Source organism: Lathamus discolor, chromosome 1, assembly GCF_037157495.1.
Source record: "Lathamus discolor isolate bLatDis1 chromosome 1, bLatDis1.hap1, whole genome shotgun sequence".
Taxonomy (NCBI): domain Eukaryota; kingdom Metazoa; phylum Chordata; class Aves; order Psittaciformes; family Psittacidae; genus Lathamus; species Lathamus discolor.
The window spans coordinates 111,383,845-111,405,346 of record NC_088884.1 but is presented as its reverse complement, the minus strand read 5'-3'; the positions used below and the strand labels follow the sequence as shown (position 1 = coordinate 111,405,346).

At 37.6% G+C, this 21,502-nt stretch overlaps 1 protein-coding gene across 7 annotated transcripts in view; it reads right to left on the bottom strand.

Annotated features, from left to right (window-relative positions):
- Window positions 1–21,502, bottom strand: part of TBCK (TBC1 domain containing kinase) — a 99,216-nt gene that overhangs the window by 71,682 nt on the left and 6,032 nt on the right. For all 7 annotated transcript variants that reach the window (XM_065690607.1, XM_065690658.1, XM_065690650.1 and 4 more), the window contains exons 3-4: window positions 20,228–20,300; window positions 107–221 (exon numbers count right to left, since the gene is read on the bottom strand). In XM_065690607.1, the coding sequence (XP_065546679.1) occupies window positions 107–221; window positions 20,228–20,300 (188 nt within the window). The remainder of the gene's footprint in view (window positions 1–106; window positions 222–20,227; window positions 20,301–21,502) is intronic.

Sequence of the window (21,502 nt, the reverse complement as noted above, 5' to 3'; positions counted from 1 at the left end):
ATATATATGGAGATATACATACATATATAGCATGCTACTTATTGGCAGCAAGAGAAAAACAAACAAACAAACAAACAAACCCATAGATTTATTCATGTAACTATACCTTTCGATCCAAAAGAATATTGCAAGGGGAGAGTGCTCGGTGGACCATTCCGTGTTCATTCATATATTGCAAACCTTGCAAAACTTCATATGCTATGCATAAGATCCTTGAAGAACTGCAGGAAAAAGAAGAGATAAAACCCTATGTTTCCCTTTTTAATTTGTAAAAATTCCACAGCTATTCCAAACACAAACAAGACATTTACAATTCCAAAACAGTTTAAGGAATTAACACTGAATATGGTAGGATATGTTCAGTGCCACACACAACTTAAAATCCCATAACCAGTTTTTTTCCCCTGAACTGGTCCTTCAAAACAGCACATAATTGAGACAAAATATAAAATACTCTCTGTGATACAAACTGTGAGATATGCCTTTACTAATTGGAGAAAAAAAAAACCAATGAAGTTTACCATCCAAATCATTCTGACACAACCATGTATTTTGACAAAATTTATCATTTACTATAAGAACTGATAGCCCTAAAGAGCAGCTCCTGTGAACAAGAGAACAGGAATTTGTACAGAGACCACCAGTACTAGGCTTCCAAAGTACACTCAAAATAAGAACAAAAGGTACAACCTAATGTCAACCAAAAAGATTCCTTTTAACTTTTTACCCTCAGAGGTACCATTTCAGGTTTGTTTGGCAACTTTGAAGACACTGGTTTACAAAATATCAAGAAAACAAAGCATATTTACTTCTAAAGGCCTTACTTAACATCTCCCCCTCCTTTTTTTTTTTTTTTATTTCATTGTTAAAGAATAACATAAAATAACATTCTGGACAATGCTCAACACCATCTCCTACTTACTAAAAATCTGTGCAACAGCAAAATGAGGGGGAGCATTACAGACTGGCAAGAGTGATAAGCCAACCAGCTCACAAAACACCAACATTAATTTCTTTATTATGGCTTTATTAGCTGCAATTCATGCCTGATAGAATGCCAAAACTTTGCCACAAGAGTAAATAGATATATTTGGACAAAAGCCACAGGTCCAGTAAATTCTGAGACTAGGGCAACACAGAAATACTGAAAATAGCTGTTTCAATAATAGTCTAAGGCCACCTTTAAGTTACCTTACATGGCGCCATTTTCTAGATTCTAACTTTTCCCTAGGAGGAGAGCTCTGTACTGCTTCACGCTAGTTGCGAATATACACTTTTAAGTCAAATCTTAAGCACAAAGGGAATTTATGCTAAGATAAATTCCCTTTAAGCCACGTAAGCCATAAGCCACACTGCTGTATCTAGACCATAGCATAGCTAATAACCTCAAAACCAACCCAAACCCCCACAAATCTCACTCCTCCCTCACTGGCACTTTTTCTTCCCCATCCCTCCCACTCCCAAGTTATATAATACACCACAGCATCAGACAGCAGTAGCTGTGTAGTATATCTCTGCCCAAGAATGACTGGGGGGAAATAACTAGGGTAAAAAACCTACCTTACTAGCAGGCAAAAAACTACACAGGGAGGCTGAAGGTAAAGCAAATATTAACGATAACAGTTGCAAACAGAATCCGTTTGCTTTTTGCACAGCTTTGCTAAAGATGACATGAAAAATAAATGATGGAGAATTCAGGTTTCTAATAAGTAAACAACTGCATGTGTAAAATGAGTACATCACAAGGTATTTTAGCTTAAAAAGTGTTTCTTTGTATTAAAAATTAAAATGCAATTTTGGAAGGAGTAAGTGTGCTCTGGTGGCACTAGGGGGCTTCACTCACCCATTTATTCTCCAGCTTCTCTAGAAATTTATAAAACCAGAACCTGTGCAAATGCCTGAAAATACTGCTTTTAGGTTCTTTGCTATTTAAGATCTCCATGGTGTTACAATGACCAGCAACACATGTATGATATGTAGTTTTCACTGCACATAATTCTCTGTGTTCTTAAACTCTTGCTACCCTGCTTGGCAGAAGTGTTCCACCAAGTACGCTCATGCTGAAGCATGTACACCACCTCCCCAGGAGAGACGGAACCCTGTATAACAAGCTCTTCATAGTGCTGTTGCACATTATCTAGTTGTTACTTTATTAGGTAAATCATGCTGTTTGTGGTTATTACCCATGAGATTTGCATTTAATTGCAAAAGGCGTGACAACAGTCATTGCTGCTACTGAGCACAAGAGATACCTCTGATTTAAACCCCCAAAGGACAAGTTCAACAGCATTCACTTGCCTCACTGGAGATGCCTACCACAGCTGTCCCCTTACTTCAGTGGCTCAGCTCTCCCCCAGTTTCTACAGCCAATGTTGGTGGAAAGGTCTAAGCAGATTCAGAAACATTTTCCTGATTATCTGGAAGTCTATTTTCCAGTAGGCTAGCTAGGGTCCAACATGATAGACCTAGAGAACTGGTTTAGCCACTGGGGCTCTTGAACCACAGAGGTTTCAACAATCTCTTTTAACAGGAGGTGAGAGAAAAACAAAACAAAACAAATAAACCACAGCAAAAGCACTAGAAAAAATACAGGAGAAAAGGCAGCAAAATGGAGGTGTGGCAGGTTCAACTACCAATCATGTTATACCACTGACCTAGTGACAGTTGCGTGGCATGGTATACCCTGTTCATCTCCGCAGCTGATTATCATGGCTGTGATTTTAAACTATTGTGAAGCAAATCAATCCACTGCTCAAGGCAGATATGGTAGGAGGCAGTAAGTAAAAGCATGACTGTGATACACTTCAACAACTGGCAGATCTGAAGGGGCACTAGTTGTCTCCATTTTCCTACCTCTCCTAACAAGACTTGTTTTAAGGTTCTCCTCTCCACCAAGGGGAGAAACAGAAAAGCAACATGACTTTCTCTGTAAAAGGAACATTTCAGAGATATAAAAAAGACCATAATCTCTCTACAACAGCACATTTTCAAGGAACAGGCTTCATTTTAATCCTTGGTCCGGTTACCAAAAAATTTACAGTTGTAGCCTACTCAGCTAGGCTTTTGAAAAGGAGTTCTCTTCAAGTGAAAGGATTACACTGATATAAAATTAAACTGCTTGGATTTAATAATTGTCTGCTTTTTTCCTGGTTTGAAGAAGAAGAAACATAACCACGGAAAGGGGATATTTTGTCTGCCTTCATTCTAGAAATGAGAGCAAAAAGAATATAAGGATTAAAACCTATACCAGGTTTAGGTCTGTAACTTGACTGTATAAAGCCACAGTAAAGGAAACACAAAGGATAACTGAATTCCTCCTTCAGAAATTCATCTGTAAGTAGGAGGGGAAATAACCTCTGTACAAATTAATATGAGCAAGTTCAGCCAACATTACAAACCCAGCATGGTTAAGAAAGGCATGTGCATGGCATTTGTGGGTGGAGAGAGAAGGGAAGATGACTTAGAAACCCACAAAAATGAGGATTGTTTTATTACCTCCAGAATTTGTCAGACCAAAAGCTATACCAGACAAATGACTAATTTCCACACTGTAATAGTACGCAGGTGCTGCATTGTGCCTTCACAAAAAGCATTAACTTTTCCACTTAGCAGTCAGCCTGATCTCCAGCCTGTTGAATTCTTGCTGTTAAGGACACAAAGCTGTACTCCGGAAGTTTACTTCAAGAACAATGAATCTAACCTGTCAGGAAACAGATGTTTTAGCAGAGTTTCAAACTCTTGTGGTGCTGCAAACCCACTGATGAACTAATATGACTGCTTAGGATACTTTTGTCACTTTTCCGATTGAGGCAGATTTAAAATGAAGAATCATCTTAATGCACCCAGTACAATCTTCCATCTGACTAAGAATACATTCTGGACCAAGGGAAAAGTTGTACTAGAAGAAGTTACCATACCAAGAGTCCTACCTTTCTTCAAAAGGATCTGATATTAACAAACAGGGAGAGGGAGAAAGAAGGATTTATCAGGAACCAAGTAAAGACAATAAGCTCCCAAAATAATTAGTGGAATGGAGAGCTAAGAGTGAGAGTACTCTCCAGTCCTACCTTGTTCTAGAGAAAGCAGTCTCCCTTTTTGATAACTTTGATGCAAGACAGCTGTAGCTATTACAGTGGAGTTAACCAGAACACACAGATATACCTGGACAGTAGTACTGGGGCTGCATCCTGGTTTAACCCCAGCTGGCAATTAAGTAGCACACAGCAGCTCGCTTATTCCTCCCACCCCCAGTGGGATGCAGAGGAAGATTGGGAAAGAAAGTAAAACCTGTAGGTTGAGATAGCACAACACAATACTACTACTACTAGTAATAATGAAAAGGGAAATGACTAGGAGAAAGATCTAAAACTAAAAGGGAACACCACCACCCCCCAAAAACCTCCCCCAAAAAACAACCAAACTGTCCAAAATGAAAGAAAAAAACCCAGCAGTGATACACAATACAATTGCTCATCACCCACCAACCAATACCCAGCCCAGCCCGAGCAGCGATCTGGGCCTTCCAGGTAACTTCGCCATATATATATACTGGGTATGACGTGCTGTGGTATGGAATACCCCTTTGGCTAGTCTGGGTCAAGTGTCCTGTCTCTCCTCCCTCCTGGATACTTGTGCCTCTCCTCACTGGCATAGCATGAGAGACTGAAAAGTCCTTGATCAGGTTAAGCGCTACTTGGCAACAACTAAAACATCAGTGTGTTGTCAGCATTGTTCTCAGACTAAAGCCAAAACACAGTGCTGTACCAGCTACTAGGGAGAAACTTAACTCTATCCCAGGACAGGCTAGAGGCAAAGTGGCAGCAGCAAAAAATCTTGAGGAGAGGAGAATTATTTCTCTATGTGGTATTTTTAAATGGTTATGGCCAGCTGTAAATTACACTTGCTTTTTATGCTCTTATAACAGTCTACATGGAGTACCTAATCCATTTTGTAGAAGAAAGCAGCTGTGCCTGGGAAGTAGTGACAGGACAATCAACACTTAATGGACTATTTTGAGTAAAAGTGTTTCGTCTAGTGAAAGGAACAGAAGCCCCACTGGACACTCAAACAGCACAGGACTGGCACCAGAAAGCAAGCCTCATCATCTACATAACTGTAGAGAGCCCTGTGATTTTTGTACCTACTGGGGACAAAAATGTGGATTAGTGTTAAGTCATGATTCTTCAATGCAGTGGCAACTTCAGGCAAGAGGAAGTTGATAACAAAAACTGGAACTAGAACTATTTTGACTTCCCTCAGGAAGGCAGATCGAGACCAAATGGGATAACATTATGCTGATGGTACCATGTTCCAGAGCTTCTCTTTCCTCAGACTTACAACTCATAAGTACATACACAGAAACGCATGCCTAAGGAAACCCTTTATCAAATCTGTGCATCTTGTTCTAACATTGTACTATTGCTGAAAACAAGTAAACTCTGGAGGAAGAGAATCTCAGCAGCCAGGAGTCTTAAGAAGCTTATGGCACTGATACACAGGAGCAAAAACATGGGTTCCTCTTCCAAAGAGGAGTGTCAGACAGAGTCTGCCCTGAGGAAGCATACCAGAACAACACAAACCAGGAATGTCATCAATCACTACCCCAGAACTTGTGAAACTAACACGCATTTGGAATCCAGGAAAGAGATTCATCACAAAAAAATTGTGTCTGCTCAAAGTGGAATGGGACCAGGTTGTGAACAGATGTAATGTCTCCGAGCTCATAAAAGTGACAATATATCAATACAAGCAAAACTATAAACCAAAGAAAATGACACTTGCAGTTAGTTCAGTTACTGCCAACAATGTGGACAGACTGGTTCAGGGCGGTGTGGTCAAGTGCTTATAGCAAACGATAAAGTTTGGGTATAATCCCAGCTGAGACAATCACTACACTGACCTCAAGAAAGCCATCTGACCTCCTTATGCCTCAATCAACCAGCTGGAAAACTGGATAAAAAGCAGGACAGGGTTGAAAACCAGATGTGCAGATAAATTGGGTCTTCCTGGGTAAATAAATTACAAAATACCCTACACAGAACATAAAGAGTTTGATGCAGGTGGGAATGGTTTATTTAGCACTTTATTATGTGTTTGATTAAAAAATGGCACTGGGGACTGAGATTATAAACACTGCCAATTTACTTCAAAATACATTCACATTATCAGAATGAAATGAACTGGAAGGGAATGCAACAAGCAGAAAATACAAGACAAAAAAGTGAATTTTTATGCGCAGAGTCCTCAGGAAGTCTCTAACTCACGCACAAAGGTATTTCACACAGGATATCTTCAACAAGGTCACACTGCCCACCTGAGGAAACTTAAAAAGTCCTTCTATTCCTTTTTTAAAGTTCTAAGCTGAAAGCACAATTTTAAAAGCAATACAAATGATGTTACATTTTTATGAAGGTCTCGACTTGTAATGTACAATAAAAAAGTCCATAAAACAATGGATGAAGGCACAGACAAAGAACAACTTCATATGTAAAGCAGATTTCACACAAAGACCTTTAATGGGTGATTTTTCAGATCATTCTCACTCTGAATGATTTAAATGTATCTGCTCCTTATAATGCAAATATTTTGAAAACATTGCATCTTGAATTCCTTTAAGACATTCAGCATCCCTCCCATAAACTGGGGGAGCAAATGAACAAAGTCCTTTTAAAAAGTAAGCACACCTTATAAAGCATCATCTTAATGAAACCTCTAGTGCCATCTGGTTTAATGCATGGAAGGGGACAGACACAGCCATAACCCCAGTTTTCGATTGTGCCACTGATTAACTCCTAAGAAGTAATCTTTAGAATCTTAGCCTCAGCTTACTCATATATAAATGGTATAATAACAAAAGCTAATGGGATGAAAACCAAGACAGTGACCTCAAAATATACAAAAAAGAACTTAGCTTAAATAGCATTATATACATGCACCATACGTCACACTGCCCACATTTCATTAAAGGAAAAAACACATCTCGCATTCTCCTCTCCTTCTCCAAAAAGAGTAAACTGGTAAAATACAGGAGTAGAATTAAGATCAAATGAAGTCAGATCTCAAAAAAATCTTTATTGTGCTTTCTTTTAGACTTCCTCTAAACATATACATGTACCTTTAAAAGGGCATACCTTTCGTGATCAACAGTCTTGGCAAGGTCTATTACAACCTGATAGACTCAGGAAAACAATCAGCTGACATTTAAAAAGCAAATAAGGAAATTAACCTCAGCTAGGATACTATTCCTTTACAATAGAAGGCAATAAATTGGATCTTCTGTTGCTCAGGCGTACCTTGTGTAGCTCCAAACCAGATATCAAAACCCATGCTCTAGGCAAGGACTATAATTCCTTTGTATCTGAACGGATCAACATCTAAACTTCTTGGCATAAGGTATGTTAAGTTTCAGCTCTCTAAAGTACAGAGGCCTTAACATTTGCTTATAATAATTATAAAAAATAATTGCTGCTTGCACGCTGAAAAGTCAACTGGCAATGATAGATCAATGCCTGACTCAGACCCTATGCTTTTGAAGACACCTATGTGATGTTTTGAATTATTACCAACATAAAATGATGACTTCAACTGGACTAAATCTACAGAACACCATCCTTCCATGTTTTCGTTTTTTCCCCTCAAATACCTGTTAATGATTTAAGAAGAAATTATGCTTTAAAAAAGCTTACATCACATTATGTATTGTTTATTACATATCTATTACATAGTGTAATGTAAGCTTTTTGGTTAAGAAAAAAAAAAAGTCAAATTTTTAAATATAAATGTGGACCTAACATCAATTATGGCAACACTACGTTGACATCAAGTCTGTTTAAAGTATTCTCTCAAGAAGACCATGATAATTTGTTACAGTCATCATAATCATTCACTATAAAGGTTTAATAAAAGTATGATTTCCACTCTCCCTGTTTATAGTCAACTGATATCTTTAATGACTGCTGAATCCACACCAAGAAACAAAAACAGTGTTTAATGCCCACGCATTAAATTTTAATTGAACCAGAGTTGTCAGAAACTCAGTCTGGTCAGTAACTAACCAAAACTGCCCATCCTGTGTTGTTAGCAAACCCAAACAGTATCCAAAAGTTACTCAAAGCTTTCAATACTACACTTAAAATAGACATTACCATGTGCTTGCTCAGCAGCGATTCTGTAAAGTCAGCAAGTCTCAGTACTATTTTGCATTACTCACTCAAAATTACTGCTTCAAAGGTTTGCTGACAGGATACTGCTAATTAATTTCATCACTGCTTTTCTGCCTCCTCCCATTAAGAAAAGAGGTAATACTGCACAGAGTTCACTAGCATGGTCTTTGCCAGGAAAAAAGGGAAGTGGGGTGGACAGGAGGATATTACCAGAACTGTCTTTCTGTGCTACAGTTAACTTAGTGCAGCTTCTTTTTACACGCCAAGGCCAGAAGGAAAATATTTTCTTAATCAAAGGCACAGCCATGTACATATGAAAGAACAGTATCAGTGGGCTACCTTAGACTGTACGTTTGAAGAACTGTCTTAAAACAAATGTTCATATATTTGAGGTATGTTATTGCGAGATACTAAAATAGCCTATTTTCACCCTGAGCTCCTATACCCTGCAGGCTTAGCTCCAGAGGATTCTTCTCCTGCCACCACTGTCTTTATACAGGCAGAACTCAAACCTTATAAACTGGAAGCTGTAACCTTATATCCACTTCTTACAGATAACTTTGATTTATCATCACTAAGGATTCTCTGCTACAAAGATCAGTCTCACAGCAATATTTCTTCAGAAACAAACACCAAGACAGCAAAATTTTGAAGTTTTCATTTTGACGGGGAGTGGGTCATAAGCTGCATTTGCTCTTAGAAGCAACTCTGCAACCATGTCATTACAAAACTAAAAGTCCTGTCATACTTTCCAACTGCGAGCAATGGGATTATTTTGAGATCACTACTAAGAGGAAGCTTTCCAAAAAGTTTTTGCTTAGAGTGACATTATTCATAAGACAAAAAAGCTAAGATATTTTATTTGGAAACTATACTTTTGGTTGAGTCTTTCAGAAGGGGCTTTCACTCCTATATTACATAGTTCTTGGTCTGTAGCAGATGTATACATTGAAATAAAAGTGGGGGATATCCAAAGAATTACAAGTTTGCTTTAAGCATTCTTTATTAAAAAAAAAGTCAATCCATTTTCTTTCCTTATGCCAATTTGTTTGCATGTCAGCTTCTCTGCGTGTATAAACACGCTTATGCACACATAGTGGACTGTAACAGTGGTTTTACGGTGCTAAAAACTTTCTCCATAAAGAAAAGCAAACCCAATGTTTTATTACTTCTGTAATAGCCACACTAGCAAAACAGCTGAACTTGGCTTGTGTAAATTGTTCATCATCTTTGATAAAATTACAAGAGCAGAAGAAAAAAGAGATTTCAGAAATCACTAGAAAATAAAATCAAGATAAAGTTGTCTGCTCAGGATTTGATGGAAATTTTGTACAGAAAGGAAATGACTAGCCATAACTGAAGTGCAGGAAAGAAACATGTCTCCAATGCTCATCTAATTTTTCATCACCATATTAAGTCTGCAGATCTCTGAAGATCAAAGTGTCTGAAGAGTTAAAATAAACCCCAAACAAATAAATAAAAACCCCAACAACCTAATGCCTAGATTTCCTTTAGTGAGATTTAAACCTGAATGACTTCTGGAGACTACAAAATATTATTAATAGCAGACAAGAAAGAGTTCACATGTCTGCCTTTATATTTCATCATAAACTTGCACAAACTTCAGCTATGTCTGGAAGCCAAGCATAAATTAATCACAGAGCAAGCAGGTACTGTACAATCCAGTGTTTTCCTTATCTTTGAACCTCTCCCTGCTTGCACAGATGTGCCACTCTTCACTATGCTGGAAGTAAACAGAATAGATGAGCTCCTGGAAATACAGCTTTCATACTCAGGCACCCAAAGCAAAAGGCTACCAACCATTAAAATACTCCCTGAACTCAAAGATCGTGTATTACGGTTAAGAAAGAAATAGTAGCAATGGGATTCTAAACATCATGTCTCCTGCAAAAATCCAACATTTTTTTTTGCCCTTGTTTTGGGGCTCAAAAAAAAAAAAAAAAAAAAAAAAAGTCCAAAATCACTCAAATGCACAAAAAGTTAATAGAATTCTCAAAACATCCAGACAATAAAAAAATAGAGAGCTTCTCTTCTTCAAAGACCTAACAGTCAAAGAACTGAGTTCCCTTTAAGAATTTAGCTTCTCTGCACACAACAGTCGTCCTGCACGCATAATTTAGTGCAAGCAGCAGCCAAGGAATAATCTTCTGCCAAGATTAAAGATGACCTTGTGACTACTGCATGAGAATCATTAGGTGGGGAAAAGGAAAAAAAGTAGACATTATCACTGAAATGCACTGAAAGTAGGCATTATCATTCTGTTTAAAGAAACCAAACACACACAGAAAAAGCTTTTCTATGGTAGCAAAGGGTCAAGAAAATAACACACGAACAAACGTTTGGAATTTTAAGAACTTGCATGAAGGCTATAAATGTTATACCATCTCACTATAGTGGCACAAAACAAAAGCGAGCAACCTCATAGGTACTACATTGAAAAATTAAGAATACATAGAGATTACCGAAGACATATATGGAAAAATAATTACCTTTTCCCCCAACAGGTACACACAAACAAACACAAAGTTGTACAAGAACCAACAGTCCTCATCTACCTTCAGCTTCTTACCTGTAATTTTACTAATATAAAGTAAAGCCAGAACTATGTCCCACAACTTCTAGCTTCCCTTGTTTCACTCTGTAATGAAACAGGGTAAGTATTCCATCCTTGAAAATTAATCATATCTGTGAGGAACTCTGAGCAACTAAGAAGAAAGGAGAAGCTTGACTCTATTTACAAGTTACTTTGCTAATCAGCAAATGGGATACATAAACAAGGATATATAAAAGCTTTTCCGCAGCTTATGCAAAACTGAGCTTTATTAAACAAATAAGAACAGCAACCTTCAGTTCTGTGTCTGCAGCAAAGATCTCAAGGCAACCTATGGAGTTCAAACATTAAGACTTGAGTTTGGATCAGAGCACACTTTTGAAGTATACCCTCCTATCATGCTTGATTCAGAGAGTGGTTTCAGAGCACACAAACTGGATTCCTTCTAGATTAACCAGACGGTAGGATCCAGAACCTGCCTACTGCCCTGCCAATGGATATTTGGTCTTGAGCAGACTGAAGGGAAATACATGGAATCAGCACCCCTAAAAGTGTATAGCATGGGATCAGCACCCCTAAAATATGTATTTGCTGTACACATCTGTTCCTACTAGATCACATTACTTTGTAATAAAGAGATAGCCTGACAAAAGTCTCTTTGTCAGCACAGGTCATCCAAGGCTTTTTTAACCTTATCTGTGGTTAAAAATATGCTCCTGGGTGCCACAAAGACACGTTAGCACTGATGGCAAAGGGGAGTACAGCCAGACTACATACAAGTCATCCCCATGACTGAGCTAGCTGCCAATCTAGCTCAGAAAGACAGCATTTCCTGTATGAACTCCTGTCCACAGCACCAGGAGGGCACAAGCAGGGGAGGAAGTCTCAGCTGCAGCTGTCCAGGGCTTCTTCCACTGCAGCCAGGGAGCACACATGGTTAGCTTCTCAGGGTGGAGGGCCCTTGCCCTACTGCAACTGAGAGCCAGGTATTGAGCAGGCACTTTAAGGTCATAGGGGTGCTTTCTCCCATTGAAGGTTACAATAGACAACTGCATATTTTACTTTATTTTTAATGAAGACATATATCTATGGCATGAGAATAGTTTTGGTTAACATTAGCCAGTCTTTCTCCTTCCCACTGCAACAGAAGTGATGGGTCCCTAACTTCATTATATAAGGAGATGGATACTCTCATTCTTTCTGTGATGCCCCAGGTGGACCAGAGAAATCTCATTGACAATCTATCAGTGAAAACTTTTAAAAGAAAAGCTGAAGTGTAGTTATTAATGCAGTTAACATTACTGCAGCTGTGTGGCAGTATGAACTGAACTGACAGCTCTAGGAATCGTGACTAGCTAACAATAAATAATGCTGTCCTTGCAGCCAGAAAGGATTGATTTTTTTGTTATTAATTTCTGCAGTTCTGTGAAGCACTGCCAGGTTAAAAAAGAAAAGGGGGAAAAAAGGAGCAGGGCAGGCCTGCTGGCTACTTCACAACAGAGTAGCTGCACTAGAAGATAATTAACTTTAAAAAAAATTTTAAAAGGAAAGTAATTTCAAAGAAACAAATATAACCACTATGAGTAGGAATGATAACGAAGCATGTTTTCTCTTTTCTGAGTTACAGGATAGCAGGAAAAGCAGCCAGAACTTTGTGTAACTGCACTAAAGCAATCTCTTTACAAATTTCTCAGCCTTTGAGAAAGACTGCAGGCAACTCTGCATGTGAGGATTAAGCATTAGCAACAAGCCACGTTACCAATTAAAGTCCTGCCCCCCCATCCCCATTTTATAAAGGTACAAGAGAATTTTTAAAGCTATGAACAAAACGCAACAATGCACAGCTCTTCTCCTAAAGCCAGGCATTTCCTGTAGATCAGTAGACTTTGCAACGGTGTTCTTTTAATAAACAACTTGGCTATACCACAATTAAAAAAACTCTGAAACCTCTAAATATGTAATATTAAAAGCTGTACTTAGGGACAGTTTAGCGTTTAGCTCAAAAAATCTGGTTTCCTATATCAATGTTACAGATGCTACTCAAAAGTGAAACAGAATGGAAAGTTCCAAGAGAACGGTCTCAAATGCAGGTGATCAAAGGGACTTTGCAACTAGGCCAATAAGCAATAGTGCTTAGGAATTTCATCACTAGCAACTAATATTCCAAGAGGCATTAGAAGTGTATCACTTTGATCTGTATCCCAATACGTGTCACCACAACAGGCAGGAAACACCTACCTAGAGAGGTAACAATAAACTTACGTGTAGCCAAAAGGAGATGTCTGTAACTATAAAGTAGAAATTGACACATAATTAATATTAAATCTCCTTGAAAGAGACATGAGAAATGTGATCACCAAAGGAGCAAGTAGAGATAGATATAGCTGCATGTAGGAGAAATCTATCACCAAAAGTTGCCAGACAAAAGCACAAGAGAAGCACAGCAGACTGTAAATATGCAAGACATACTCCCAAATACCTAAGAAGGATGACTGACAAAACATAAAACAAAACAAGCTGTACTGGGAGTACAGAAGACCACCACTAGTGGGGGCTAGAGCATGGTGATAAAAACATCGGTCTTGATAACAGTAGGAGAAAGACTGGTTCATACTGGTTCTTACTTCACTCACAGAGCTCTCAAGCATAATGACCTTGACTTCCAAGAACCACCCAGGGCCATCGCTACTACTGTTAACTGTACAGCATCAGTTCTGTGGTATTGTATGCTCACATCTAATTTACAGTATGTGTTAAAGACTAAGAGTTTAGTGCACACAGTGATGATTAATAACATGCATGAGTTAACCTCTAGCAAGATGCGTGCTGTTAATGAATGAAATTAAGTTTTAAACCTTGAAACTAGCCAAATCTGCCAGCATTCTAACCTTCTAAACACTCCTATCACAGCACTCTCCAATTCCGTGGTATCTATCTAGCTATAAACACACATGCAAGTGCATATATTCAGTCCCAACACAAGTTTCTTCTGTCTGCACATGTATCTGTGCATCTGAAGGTCCTGTTGGTTTAGGAGCCGAGCAATTCAGTCAACTTAGTGCTGTGCCCATGGTATGGTGCCCAAAACAATTGCAGGGTGGGAAAAAATGGCTATATGATGTTTCCCGTAACATTATATTCTATGAATCTATTATTTCAAGTCTGGCACGACCCTGATGTAGGGACAATATGTAACTAACACAGCTTTTAGGCAGGAAAGCAGCTAGCTTGGGTCTGGGGCTATTTGCACTATAGAGAGGAACTTGAAAGAGAGAGCATCCATATGCACAAAAGAAACAATCTCAAACCACAATGACGTTAGAAATGTTTGCAAGCATATCAATGTATAAGCCAGCTGCCTCATCACTAATTGGTGACAAATGCTCTCCTGAAGACATTAGTCAGTAGTTCCAAATGCAACAACTTGCACTTTTAAATTATAATCCCTTTCTAGAAGCGCACACTATATAGCAAGTTTAATGAGTGTTAGCTCTTCCTTTTTTTCCTTCATAGAAGCAGGATGAAGTGTCAAACACTGTATTAAGTTAGAATAACTCTATACTAATCACATCTTGCTCTCACAAGTGTACAGGCAATTTTCATTCTAAACACAACTATAATAAATCAACATTAAGATTAATAATGTGCCTCAAATCCAGTAAGATTTGCACAGTACAAATTTGACATTTGTTTTTTTCAGCCATTAGCTCATTAGTAGTAGTTTGTCCATTTATGCAGAATGGAATCTTAACACTGATCCTTTCACAGTTCCTTGTAGAAATGTTTCCGCAGGATGAAGCCACTCTCACACTGAGGATGGCATTTGATCTGTTTGAAAGAAACTCATCATCATCTTTCACTAGATACTGAAGACTGAAAACTCTCTGCTACTTTTGTTCTCAATTAACTCAGCATAACTCATATTTAGCTCAAGATCTTTAATACTGCTTTTAGCACAGAAATCTGTACAAAGTATCTACAAGAAACTACAGAAGCAGCATAGTAGAGCAAAAGGTTGAAATATTACTACACACTTTTTCCACATCTACAGATTTTATATTGTACGCAGCCATCATATCTACTTTTTAATAGCAAGAAATGGACTATCATATCCTCAAAGAGTAGGATTCTTCTGTTTTCCTTTTTTTCCTGGAACAGAGTAAGCTAAGAAATAAGCATGTACCCACTGTTATGTTTCACATATAAGAGAGACACAGGCACATGTTCTGGGATGTCATTGTGCTGCCACCAAACACTGCAGCTAACTACACAAAGAATTTGGTTCCATACCTAAAAAAGGTCCCTCAGCCATCAAGATCAACAATGTTCACCTCAACCACCTCTTGAAAGTTACACCCCTTTTCTATTTCAAATGATTGTTTTGTTTCTGTGAGGGAAAAGGCAGTCACAGGAGACAATCTATGCTAGAAGGAACACTATGAGAAGACTTGCAGTCAGACTAAAGATTACTTACAGGAATAAAAGTACTCCTATATGAAGAAAAGCATCATTGGACAATATATAAACAAGTCTGGACAAATGGCTAATCTTCCGTCATAGCTTTGGAAGTAAAGCATTGGCAAGAAACTAAAGGAAAACTCTTCAAACAGTAAATGCCCAAACTAGAGACTCTCACACATGCTTAGGAAAAAAAAAAAAAAAAGTTTGTTTATTAATGCTACTTCATTTTACTACATCATTTATCCTTGCTAAATGCAGCCTCATTATGACATATGGATTTCTCATGTGAAATTTCAATGCAGACTTGATTCAAAGCAGAATACGCTCAGCCCTTGAAGTTCTGCTCATACACAGCTCTTTAAGTCAAATCATGTAAAAGCTTCAGCCTTTTGATGACTTGCACCTGTCTTACAATACTTTTAAGAATCTCTGGCTACTCAGAAATTGCTTCCCCCCCCCCCCCCATCTAAAAATCTCTTCTGCAACACAGTTTTACTTCAAGTTTGCCAAAAACACACCAACAGGAAGTATGGCATAAAGAAATCTAATCCAATCACTGAGCAGACAACTGTGTAATGCAGTCAAATAAAATGTACTCATCCAAATCAGTCAGATCATGTTTTCTCCAAACTAGTAAACAGCTGCAGACACAGTCTGTTTCCTATCAAATGTTCCGTGTATAACAAAACTATACCTTGTATCTCTGACGGTTCACTAGTAATTTTTCAAAACCGTGACTTTCAAAGCATATGACAACTATGTTTTACTGAAGAACTCAGACTGCTCAAGCCACAAGTTGAAGACCTGTCCAGAAACTCTATTGTAGATGCCAAAAGTCTGCTGAATGTCAGTATTTGCCAGCATTTTTATTATTACGAATACAAGTGCAGATCAACTTCTTCAAAGAAGAAACACACTTCAAGCGTGACAGAGAAGGAAAAGCTCTCAACTCCAACTATCACAGCATAAGAGCAGAGAAAATAACTCCTTTACCACTGTCTGGAAAAGGTATCCCAAAGGAGTAGTCTTAGATGTGTTTAAAAGATGGAGAAGCTTAAAATATAAAGGCACATTCAGGTCTGTGGCATCAACAGTGCTAAAATAACTAGCAACTTTGAAAAGCTCATAAAATTGTGACTGCCACAAGCATAAAAATTACCCTTAGTGAGGTTGCTGAAGTACAAAACTGCTTCTCATAACTTTTTGTGACTTATTTTCAATTCATTCACAAGAAAATATCCTTGCATGCACAAGGTAATACAGAAGAAGCCAGCCGGACCAAGACATGTTTTCAAATCTCTGAACAGCAGCAAACTACTTTGAGCTTAAATCAGATATTTACTATTTTTTGCTTGACTACCTAAATAAATTCATAGCCCTTTAAAATTTAAAATTTAACTGACTCCTAAACATGCTGTTTTTGCACTAATGTGACTGTTATAAACTACAATTAAGTGCATACCTTCTCTAACCCAGAGTAACAACAAACAGAATAATAAATTGGGAATTAAACAAACAGGAAACAATGACCCAGACACTAATCTCTCACGCAGAGGACAATGGAGACTGGTCTAGTAAAAAATGGGACATCAATAACTAAAGTTTTATCCTACCATATCCTACCCTAAAACTCTTATCCATGGTTGCAGCTTGAGTTCCCCGTGGCACAGAACTCCAAAAGAGTTTCCCTGCTGTTATTGTGATGCCCTTTGGAAGCACTTTTAGAAGCATTAATTGTAGTTATGGTGTCCATATGGCATAAAACCCTGAATAAAACACAGAAAACACTCAAGAATTGAGGGTTCCTTCTCTGCACCTGGTTACCTATGGTAAGAATTGCAAAGAGCCCACTCATTTCAACCATTTGAGAGTTCTTGAAATTTACCTGATAAAAGAGTTCTAACAGCAGCATATACTCCTTCTAGGATCCCAAATATGCATTGCTTAAAAGAGAAAATAATCTGCCCATAAATTACCAAACACTTTCATTACCCTTTGAAAGTGAAGTGGAACATGTTAACTTTGAGGACAATGACACACTGTAATTACTGGAGTCTGCTGTCACAGTATTGTTAGGTAACGAATTCCTGAATATTGTAAATAATCATAAATCCAAGTTCTAGAAAAATTTTGGGGGTATGCTTAGTAAAATTATTCGCTGCACTGTGACACAATAGATAAGGTAAATGGTTAGAGCTCTGATTTCCAGTATTCAGCCCTTATGGGCAACTGATTAGTTAGAATTAGAAAACTTGGTGAGACTCAGGTTAATAGAACAAGTAACTTCCTTGGATTTCCTTTTTTCCTAAATATAATTCATATATTAAGGAATGTGTGCTACACTTGATGCATGACTTCAGGAAAGATTAACTGCAAATAACTAGCAAACAGCTGTATGGCCTGTTTTCCAGTATGTATGGAAAGACAGACAGTCCATAATGTAATGTCTTGAATTTCAGCACTAACATAATAGAAGGTTTCCTGCTGACTTTACATCAGCTTGTGGTACAGGTGCAAAGGACTTAGGTTACTGGCAAGCATAAGGAAAATTAATTTAGAAACCAGAAGAGCAGCTTCTCACATTCCACAAACAGTTTATAAAATTAATTGCAAAAGCATACACATCAACTCCGGATGTGTAACCAGCTATGCTATCATTGACCAATACAATCAGAATACATGGAAAAAGCCAAATATTTCCCTCCAAAAGTAATTGATATAGACAGATCATATAACCAGTAACTGTGAATTGGCCCATCCAAGTTATTTCTGGAAATGTATGGGTCTCACATAAGAACCAAAAATGCCTGTTTTTATTAAAAAAAAAACAACAAACAAAAAACAAAAAAAAAAAAAACCAAAACAAAACCCATAGAGGAAAAACACCAATCTTGCAAGAAGCTTCATATGAAATGAACATAATTTATCTTTTAGCTACTACTGCAAAAGCTGTAATTTACAGTAGATGAATCACTAATGTCTCTTAAAGCTATGAACATTCATATGGGCTATATTTTAGCCCTATGCCTTAGGTGTTACAGTTTACTGAAGAAATCACAATTGGCTCATTAAAAAGAAAAATCAGATACCAGGACAACTTATTTTAGTAAAAACTCTCACGAGCCAAGAGGAAAAAATAAAGCCAAGCTTTAGGCATCTACTGTCAACAAAGCCACAGCCCAAATAGCTGAGGAAACTGTCACAAACTAAGTAACTTCTTTCAGCACATAAAAAACCCCGAAACTGCATACCCCAGCAAACTAGCCAGAAAGGTCTCAAAAAACCTTTCTGGATGACACAAACCACATCCTAGTACAGAGGAAAATAATGGATATGCATATAACCACAACTGTTATTTGAGAAAGTTTTGTTTATAGAATTACAAACAATTTTTTTTTCCCCTCGGAAAGGTTATCTTGCTCCTTGCAATACTAAAGCTGCAAGATTAAATTGCAACAGAAGCTGTCAAGAGTATCTACATAAGTATACTATATCAAGCAATTCAAAGCAAATTAGAACAGCTCCATGCACGTTTTCTCAAAACAGTCAAGAGGCAGCAGGCAGCCTGGGTTGCTTCTCATCTCACACCAGGATACACATGTTCAAAGAACAGTGTGAGAACTGAGTGAAAAAGGAAAGCAAAGAACTTCTGATGCTTTAACTATTTCTGGAACTTTCCATAACAATAACCTGATGCAAAACTGTGTGAAGGGCTGTAATCCATACCACACATGAAAAGCCCTTTGCACCTGAATACCTCTCTACCTTAAAAAAAATGGAAGCCGTATTTGCCTAACATTCCTCTTCAACACATACCGTCATACAAGCCTAAGTTCACAAAAAGCTAGCAAGCACGCATGGGCCATTTCACATTTAGATTTACCTCTGCCAGACAACACTGTTAGCATCCTATTGAGGAGTTGCAAGGCTCAAAAGGCTACAGATCCAGTATTACACCTTTTATACAAATCGAACTTGGGATGAGTCACATGAAATTTATCTGTATAGTTCCTGATCAAACACAGCCCACCTGTGATGCCCAACGGTAACTGGGAAGACACATAAAACCCCGTTGATTATTTTACTGACTAATCATAATCTCAATGCCTTCATGAACATCAAGAGAGATGAAATCTAATGTTTGCTATAAACTTTTGAGAAACTAGAATGAAGAGACTTTGGATTTCTCTAAATGTGCTCTGTATTTATACATTTGTGTGCTCTGGAAATAACCAGTTAGCCTATGATGTCTTGTTATTCCAAACTGAAATCATGTTACTCCTCTTCCACTCTTTTCATTTTCTGCGTTACATATTCTTTAGAACAAGATGCCACTTCTTTGCTCCTAAGATACTAGTGACAGACTTAAAACTGCTGTTAACACTTTCAGCAACAAGTCTAATGGGAATTTTGTTTGTTTGAGTCTTTAAAGATACAGTTCAACAATTCCGTACATCCCAGTATGAAAGCAAATATTCTTGACATCCAGCCTTTGGACTTTGTTTTGACCAAAGCCTTGCTGAACTGACTGTATTAACTCAAATGTAAATCTCTTACTAGCACCCTGGCATATGTATCTGACATCCTGTCCACCTTCTAGTTAATAAATAAATACATTTTTGCATACGAAAAACACACACAAATGCTGTGTGTTCTAGTGAAAAGTTGAATTTCATCATCTGGCAGGCATACAGTCTTCAAATTAATTCTTAGAAAGATACTTATCCAGTCATAGGTCTAATTTTATTTTAAAGAAGAAAACCCCAAACTAGTATTACAAGACAGACAGCATGAGCTACAAATGTTTCAGTTTTAAGCAAGTTCGCCATAATCCTTCTGGCTTTTAGAATCGTATGGAAATAAGTACTCCCTCTTACAGGCATGTGTTTTGTCTGAAAAACAACGTCTTTAGGTTAAACATTAACAGAGTAAAATTTACATAAACCAGTAAAAGTTAGAAAAAAGTTTGGGATTTTGCCATAGATGACATGAAATTATGGTGAGTGGATCTGAGTTTAGCTTGATACCTTACCTGACTGGCTTTCCTTCTCGTAGCAAATCTTCCAGACTCTCTTCACAGTGCTCAGCAGCCACCACCAGTCTCTCTGAAAAAAGTATAAGAGGAGTAGAATCCAAAGAAGACAATGGGAGTACAGACTTCTCAGTCTACTTATTTGGCAGATATAAAATATTTCATATATTGCATGGAAAATTACACATAATTAAATGTCAAAGATGTACAACTTCTGGATATCACCACCATTTTCATTCATGGGATACAGAAGATTATCTTTCCTCCTTCCTCATGCAAAGCACTGTCAATCCATCTATCCAGTAACCCCCTAACAAATGCTGAATCCCTCAATCAATGTCAATCAAATCTGACTTAAGATTTGAGGTCTCAAAGAAGATAAACATCTACATATTTGCAGGAACCTGTGAATAGGTTGTTGAGAGATAGACTCAAAGTAACATCAGCTTTGAGAAAAGGGACTTGGGGTGAGCACAGGAGTTTTAGTCCTGATGAACCAACTAGCACATTACTAGCTCTAGTTATTTTTTACCCAACAAATAGTGATAGGACTGGCAGGGATCCCACATGTTCCATAGATTGATGGGCTGGCTCTGAATACTGACATTTACAAGAAAAATAACAATAAATTACTATGCATAGAGTTGACAAATTAAAACTTCTGTCAGTGCCAGAATGATGAAATTCGCACAAAATCTGCCATATTATTTGAAAGTGATTAAGTGCTACGTAACCACTAGAAAGAAAACAGTCTCCTGACTTCAGGGTTAGACATTTTATTTGCTGTCCTTCAAGTTACTTCAATTATGAGAAGATTGTTTCTCCTTCATATTTATACATGCTCAAATTTTCATGTCATTGACTCTTCACTGCCAAAAAGGCTGTGTTTTCCTATTTAACTGTATCTGTTACTTACAAAACGTTAGCTAATGTTTCTTAACCTTTCATCCCAAAGAATGTTGTAAGAAAATCCCAGTTCCTGTTTCAAAAGGTACTAGAAAAAACAAGATGAAAATGAATAAACTTTTTAGATCTCCTGATGGCAGAAAATGAAAAATATGCAAGTTTGAGAGCAAATAAAAACACAATGAACCCCTACCCCACAGAATACTTCCATGTTTGCAGTCAGCAATATCCTAAAGATTTGAAACATCCTCTCATACTACAACCTAAAAGGGAAAAAATTACTTTCTCTACTTTATGAGACCCTGTTGCTAATCAAATACATACAATCCATTTTCATGTGGGAACATTGTGATTTAAAAGTTAAAGGTG